The sequence below is a fragment of the Meleagris gallopavo genome, chromosome 20 (assembly GCF_000146605.3).
Source record: "Meleagris gallopavo isolate NT-WF06-2002-E0010 breed Aviagen turkey brand Nicholas breeding stock chromosome 20, Turkey_5.1, whole genome shotgun sequence".
Lineage (NCBI taxonomy): Eukaryota > Metazoa > Chordata > Aves > Galliformes > Phasianidae > Meleagris > Meleagris gallopavo.
Window position 1 is genome coordinate 7527077 of NC_015030.2, and position 6384 is coordinate 7533460.

At 63.3% G+C, this 6384-nt stretch overlaps 2 protein-coding genes across 2 annotated transcripts in view; both read right to left on the reverse strand.

The window, feature by feature from the left end:
• NPLOC4 (NPL4 homolog, ubiquitin recognition factor) overlaps positions 1 to 104 on the reverse strand; it is a 27417-nt gene extending 27313 nt beyond the window's left edge. Inside the window, exon 1 of the mRNA XM_003211506.3 lies at positions 25 to 104. Within this exon, the coding sequence (XP_003211554.2) occupies positions 25 to 104 (80 nt within the window). The remainder of the gene's footprint in view (positions 1 to 24) is intronic.
• Positions 83 to 6358, reverse strand: FAAP100 (FA core complex associated protein 100). The gene is made up of 9 exons (XM_010721495.3): positions 6042 to 6358; positions 5241 to 5359; positions 4071 to 5053; positions 3714 to 3864; positions 2338 to 3128; positions 1896 to 2032; positions 1073 to 1189; positions 804 to 890; positions 83 to 709 (listed from the first exon to the last, which is right to left on the reverse strand). The coding sequence occupies exons 1-9, from the start codon at positions 6204 to 6206 to the stop codon at positions 593 to 595; spliced, it is 2667 nt and encodes an 888-aa protein (XP_010719797.1). The 5' UTR covers positions 6207 to 6358; the 3' UTR covers positions 83 to 592.
• Positions 6359 to 6384: the final 26 nt, after the last annotated feature.

The window sequence follows — 6384 nt, forward strand, 5'->3', positions numbered from 1 at the left end:
GCTGGGGAGAAGCAGGGTTCCGGCGGTGCGGGTCCCCCAGAAGTTGGCACGGAGATGGAAAGGAAAAGAGAGGCGCAGTCGCTGAGCGGCACGATCGTTTTCATGGCGGACGACAGATTTACAGACACCGGAGCAGTGCGGGGAAGGACTGAGCCCCCAAAACACGCTGCACCGCCACAGAGATACGAGATCATTTATAGAAACAACGGGGGAGCGGAAAACCCCCTCCCCTGCCCAGCAGAAAACGGGGCTCCCCCGGGCACCCTGGCACAGCACCCTGTTTGTCCTGATCCTGAAAGGCAAGGCGGCACGGGGGCACAGCCCGCAGCCGGGATGGAGCTACGCTACCACGGCCGCAACGCCCCACGAGGCTGCACAGCACCGGGCGGCAGCGCAGCGCCGGGCCAGCCCAGGAGCCCCGCTCTGCCGCCAGGCGGCTTTCGGGGCACACGGCCCCTCCGTGCTGCCGACAACACGACCACGACACACGCACACACACAGACCACCGCCTCGGCCGCCGGCCCTCCTGCCGGGCACGTTGCCCCTCTTCGGGACTGTCCCCGTCCCCGGGGCGCGCTGGCTGCTCCGCTGCTCACAGCAGGACCAGGCTGGGGTTACGCAGCTGCTGGTAGATGTGCAGGAGCTTCTCCGTGTCCTCCTCGGTCAGGGGCGGGTGGTCGCGCAGGGACCGCGCCTCTTTCAGCAGCGTCTGCGGGAGGAAAGAGGAGGAGCGGGGTGAGGGTCGCGGCAATAAGGAGGGGCCCATAGGGAGGGGTCGGGGGCGCGGTGGGCTCACGGCTCACCTCGTGGTTGGTCTGGATCTGGCGCAGGTACTGCATGCGGAGGTCAGGGGGCCCCGAGCCCTGTGCAGCCTGCTCCAGCACCAGCGCCTGCGGGGAGCAGAGCTCTGCTGCGGGGGACTTGGGGAGGGAGTGGTGGTCCCACTCCTCATCCCTGTGTGGCACCGCGCTGTGCCAAGTACGGCTGCCACACGGTGGTGCCTGAAAAACCATCCCACAGAGTCCAGCGGGATCTAGGGGAGCACTCGGGGCTGTGCCCCACGGCTCCATACCTGGATGCGGCGGATGACGGCGTGGTGCATCCTGCACATGTGGGCCAGGGACGGGCTCTCCATCAGGATCTCCACCGCCTGGATGGGGCCGGCCGGGCTGAGGTCATTCACGGCCACCTGGGAGAGCACCAAGGCCCCACTGCAATCCTCGCAGGGTTGGGGAAGGGCTGCCCCAGGTCCCCCCACCCCACGGGCAGTAGGGCTGGGATGGTGACTCCATGCTGGGCCCAAAGACAGCTGCCGTTCCCTCCATCCCCGCTCCATGCACAGCCCCTCACTGCTCTCCAGGCCAGTACAAGTTTGAGGTCGACCTGCTGCCCGCTCCCCAGTGAGACGCGGGCTGCCAGCGTGGTGGATTTAATCCGGCAGGCTTAGCCCAAGCAGAATTAACGCTGTCGCTAATCACATTGGCAATATTAGTGCTCTCAAGTGTGAACCAACCTGAACCAGGTCACTGCCAGCACGCAGGCGGCTGGGCCCCTCGCCGGAGGGTTAGCCGACCGTGGCAGGAGAGCTGTGCTGCAATTACTGCTTTTCCTTTGCACTTAAAGGGGGATTTTCACATTAGAAGGGGAAAAGCTGCAGTAAGTTGGATTTACACCCAGGACCCAGCCACGTTTTCCCTTCTGCAGGCTCAGCATGGAGCAGCAGCCCAAAGGAGCCTTGAGAAAGTCCTGGGAGGGGAGGAGGGGCCCCAATGGTACAGAGTGCGGGACCAGGGGCTGACAGGCAGGCCACGTGTCATGCTGCTCCCCAGCGGGTGAGGAACAGAGCTCCGAGGGGCAGGACAGGCAGTTCCTTGCAGGGCTAACCCCTTCCTTGCCTCTTGGATGATCAGCTGCACCTCTCCTCCATCCGGAGCCACACCACACACCGAGGTCACCTCCCCACTGCTCAGCGCCGAGGCTGCAGCGTTCTCAGCCAGCAGCCAGCGCAGCGTGGCACAGCTCAGCGAGATGTCTGGGGGTGAGAGGAGAGAAAGCGGAGTGCATTATGTCTGTGCACAACCTCCCGAGAGCAGGGCCACGTGAACAGGTGGAACGGTGCATGCCTGGCTCTGCCCATGTGCGTGCAGTTGCCGTGATGCCAGGGTGACTCCGGGTTTGGGGACATCCCCCTCCAGGCTGTCACACTGCTGGAGTGGCAAGCTGGGGCCTGGAACCCTCCTCCCTCACCCCGGGAAGGGGATGGTGACACAGGACAGCTCTCCTAGGTCAATCCCAAGGACCTGCTCGGCACACACACCCCCTGTGGGCAGCACCCACCTGAGCCGGAGGTTTTCAGCGCGTTCTTCAGCAGCTCTGAGGACACTCTGATGGACGCTGCTGAGGGTGGCATGCTGCCCTCTCCTGTGGCACATGGCTGCTCGCCGGCTGTCCCCACCTCGGGCTCAGGCTGCTCCTTGGATGCCTTCAGGAAGGTCTCCACGGGATCCTGGGGCGCAGGCAGTGAAGCCACTTTGGAGGAGGGCTCCGGCCTGGGGTGGCTGCTCTCAAAGTGCAGGCACTGCAGCACGTCAATGGTGCATTCACTGAGGGGCAGGCAGATGCCCTCTCTGTCCGGGGACAGGATGGGCGAATCGTCCGGGAGGAGATCATCCAGGGCTTCAGGTGAGTCAGAGCCACTGCCCAGGATATCACGTAAACTGTAGTAGAGGGCACAGGAGATGGTCAGAGGCAGATCCAGCTTGGTGTCTGCGGCCGAGCCGAGGGGCAGCGTCAGCTCCCGCTTGGTCCCAGGGAGGAGCTGGTCGATGGGGAAGGTGAAGGTGGTGGCCGAATCCACAGACTCCTCCTCTAAGGCACAGGGGCTGGCCAGGAGCTGAACACACAGGGTCCAGCCCTGCTCCAGGCTGTACTCGCTGCAGTTCTCCAGCAGGCAGGAGATGGTGACGGTATCACGGAGCAGGAGGCAGCTCCAGTTGGCAGTGACGGTGCAAGCAATGGGCTTCTGGCCCTCCTGGCTGGACAGCAGAGCTGCGCTCACGTTCATCACCTGGTTGAGGCTGGCCAGGGCGCGGTTCTTTTGGTCCACCGCCTTCTTCAGGAAGGAAACTCTGGAAGGACAAAGCGCAGTGCTCAAAAGCAGGGGGGCCAGCAGTGGGGACAGTGGGTCTGCAATCAGGGGGTTAGCAGACAAACCCCAAGCTGCTGAGTGGACCCTGAGCGGGACCCGCCGGCCAGCCCCGGGCTGCAGCTCCCAGCGATGACGAGCTGCAGATGGGAGGGCTACAAATCCTGCTCACAGCTTTGGGAATCCCCCTCTGAAGGGGGAACCTCCTCCCCAAGCACAGATGGCCGCAGAGGGCTGAGCAAGCGCTGCCCTGCCCTGCCTGTGACAGGCCTGGCAGGTGCTGAGGGGTGTCTGGGCACGCTGGCACTGTGCCTTGCCCTCCTTCTGTCACCAAAGCTGCAAGCAGCAGCGTGCCTGCACAGAGCAGCAGGCAGGGCTGCCAGCAAACTATTTTTATACCACTGAGGCTGGGGGCTTCCCTTCCACCTGCTCTGGGAAAGGAAACACTGGAGGTGGTACTGCAAGAGACCTTCTGAACAATGCTTGGGGCAGGAGCTGGTGCACCTCTAGGTACCTATACCTCATGGCTCACACAGGGCCAGCAGCAGCACAGCAGCCCTGCCCTTACCTCTCTGAGGTGTTGCCTATCCCGGACAGCAGTGCCTTAATCCTCCGGCCAGCCTCGGCGGGCGTCAGCTCCACATCAGCGTCCTCGGGGCTGCATAAGCCACAGGTCATGAGGCGGCCTTTGGCAGACAGGGCCAGAAGCTCTGATTCACCTGTGGGGCAGCACGGGGTACCGAGGGGTGCTCAGCCCATCGGCACGCTTAACAGCAAGAACTTACAAAAAGGAAGGGGTCAACAAGAACAGATAAAGACGGAGCCCGACACGGACCATCACAAGGTGTGTGGACGCACACGGCTGGGCAGCTATCCTGCCCCAATCCACCCCAAGACCCAGCGTGCTCCCCACAGTTGGCAGTACCTTCTGATGCCCGCGAGGACAGGGAGAGAGCCACGACGCTACAGATACTTAAGCTGGCTGGGGACAGGACGGGCGGCAGGACGCCGCCGCAGCTCTCTGCGTCCTCGGGGTCAGAGCACTCGCTGGCCCAGTCCAGGTCGACGGCGGAGATGTCCGAGTGTGTGCTGTAGTACATGCGGCTGCCGCTGCCGCAGGCGGCGCAGAGGATGGGCCCACGCAGGTAGTACTCCCTGAGCTCCGGCACCGTCGTCTCATCCCTCTGGTCTGCCTTGACGGCCACCATCTTGCCGTAGTGCCCCACGGCCACCACGCAGTCACAGCCGGCGTCTCCAAACAGCGGATCGTCCTCGGCGTCGTCTTCCTCCTCCTCCTCCTCCTCCACCGCCCGCCGCTCCGTCCGCAACGCCCCGATGAAGACGATGGGCTCTTCCAAGTGGTGGAGGATCTTCACGGGGGGGTCCTGCCCGGAGACGTCGTGGCAGCCATCGGCGGGCGGCGAGCTGAGAGCCTTCAGCGGCACAGAGCAGAGCTGTCCGTCCGGGAAGCCGCACAGGATCATCGGGGACTCCAGCATGGCGGCGTCGATCCCGAAGAGCAAGCTGAAGAGGGGCTCTTCCAGCACGAAGCCCCCGGAGCACCACGGCCCCTCCCCGCTGCCCGCCGTGCCCGGGGAGGAGGCGCAGCACAGCACGGGCAGGAAGCGGGACGGCGCGCCGTCTCCCTCCTCGGCAGGTGTGGGGCCGGGGCAGAAGCCCACCTCGCTGACCTGCCGGTACGGGGGGCTGTCCTGCTCGGGGCGTGGCAGCTCGTGCAGCTTCATCCACCATTTGCCGTGGGCCTGGGACAAGGTGATGACGAAGTTGTTGAGCAGAGTGAACATGCACAGGCTGGAGTCTGGGAAGATGCAGGCGTCTGAGTCCACGGGGAAGACGCCGGAAGGGCAATTGCTTTCTTGGCCGTCGCCATCCGTCTGCTCCATTAACCTTCAAGCAAACAGGCAAAGGCTCGCAGCCAAGGCTCGGGGCGAAGCCAGCGCTTCTCTTGGCTGCCTCATCCCCTGGCCCTCGGACCAAGCTCCCCACAGCAGGGCAGGAGCAGCGGCCCAGAGAGAGCCGAGGGCCAAACCCCGAGCTGTACAATGCACGTGTATCCCCTGCGCCATCACCTCACCTGCTCTGCTGGTCCAGGGACACGCAATAGATGCCGCTGTGGGCGCAGAGGATGTACAGCTGTCTTGTCAGGGGCAGCAGCTCCACGTGCCACACCTGATCGGGGCACCTGTACACTGCCTGGGTGGAGAAAGGGAAGGATTACGGTCCCACTGAGCCCACAGGAGGTGCCAAGGAACCCCGGTGCCCATGCAGCTAGGCGGAGAGGTGCACTGTTGGGTAAAGAGGGAGCAGCTCGCTGAGCAGTGCTTCCCCCTGGGCAGCCCCAAAGAAACTGGGAAGGAAAGCAGTGATTTCCTGCAGAGGAACATGGTGAGCACTTCCAGGAATTGGGCTGTCACCGGGCAGTGCTGCAGCTGGCACTGCGCTCAGGTTCATGAGGCTGCGGTGCTGCTCCTGTCCAGGCAGCGGCTGTGTGTGGTGGGTGGGAGGGAAAAAGGAGGGAAATGGCAACCTGAAAGCCCATACATGATCTACTTTCCTGAGAAGGAACACAGTGTAGGAGGCAAATCCTGATATTACAGTGATGGCTTTCTTAGAAATGATAATAAGGACAAATTAAAAAAAGAAGCTGTGTATAACTCAACACGACGACTGCTGTTAGTCACAGCGGAGACAACAGCGAAATCCTTTGTAGATGAGAAACGAAAGGGACTGGGCTTTGTTCAGCGTTCGCCTTGCAGGGCCTGGGGGGAACTCAGGCAGCATCCCACCCCCTCTCATTGACACAGCCTGGGATGGAGGAGCCCAGGGGGGTCCCAAGGTTTCCCCACCTCCTGTTCTGGTACCAAGGACCACTCACCTTCAGCACCTTGCCCTCCTGGTCGTAGATGTAGACGAACTCGCTGCCATTGCAGAGGTAGATCTCGCTCTCATGGCACAGCACGCGGGGTTTGCCGGCCACCAGCCCTCCCACCGGGCAGCAGAAGCCAGCCAGGTAGTCCACCCGGTGCCCCACCTGTGCCATGGTGCCTGGGGCATGGGGACGGTGCTCAGCATGAGGGGGGAGGGAATGGGGACAAACCCCAAGGCCACAGCCAACCCCCCAGCACAGAGACTAGCTCAGGACTCTCCAGCTCGCCCCGCAGCCCCCCCAGCCCCAAACCCAGGCCCCACATTTTCACTCCTTGCCCTAAGCCCCCCCA

What these genes read in the sequence shown, in the direction of transcription:
- FAAP100 (XM_010721495.3), bottom strand. Translation starts at nt 6,206, where the DNA reads ATGGCACAGGTGGGGCACCGGGTGGACTACCTGGCTGGCTTCTGCTGC. An exon ending in TCCCTGGACCAGCAGAGCAG is followed by an intron (nt 5,054 to 5,240) that starts GTGAGGTGATGG and finishes GTTTGCTTGAAG; the next exon opens with GTTAATGGAGCAGACGGATG. An exon ending in CCGTCATCCGCCGCATCCAG is followed by an intron (nt 891 to 1,072) that starts GTATGGAGCCGT and finishes TGCTCCCCGCAG; the next exon opens with GCGCTGGTGCTGGAGCAGGC.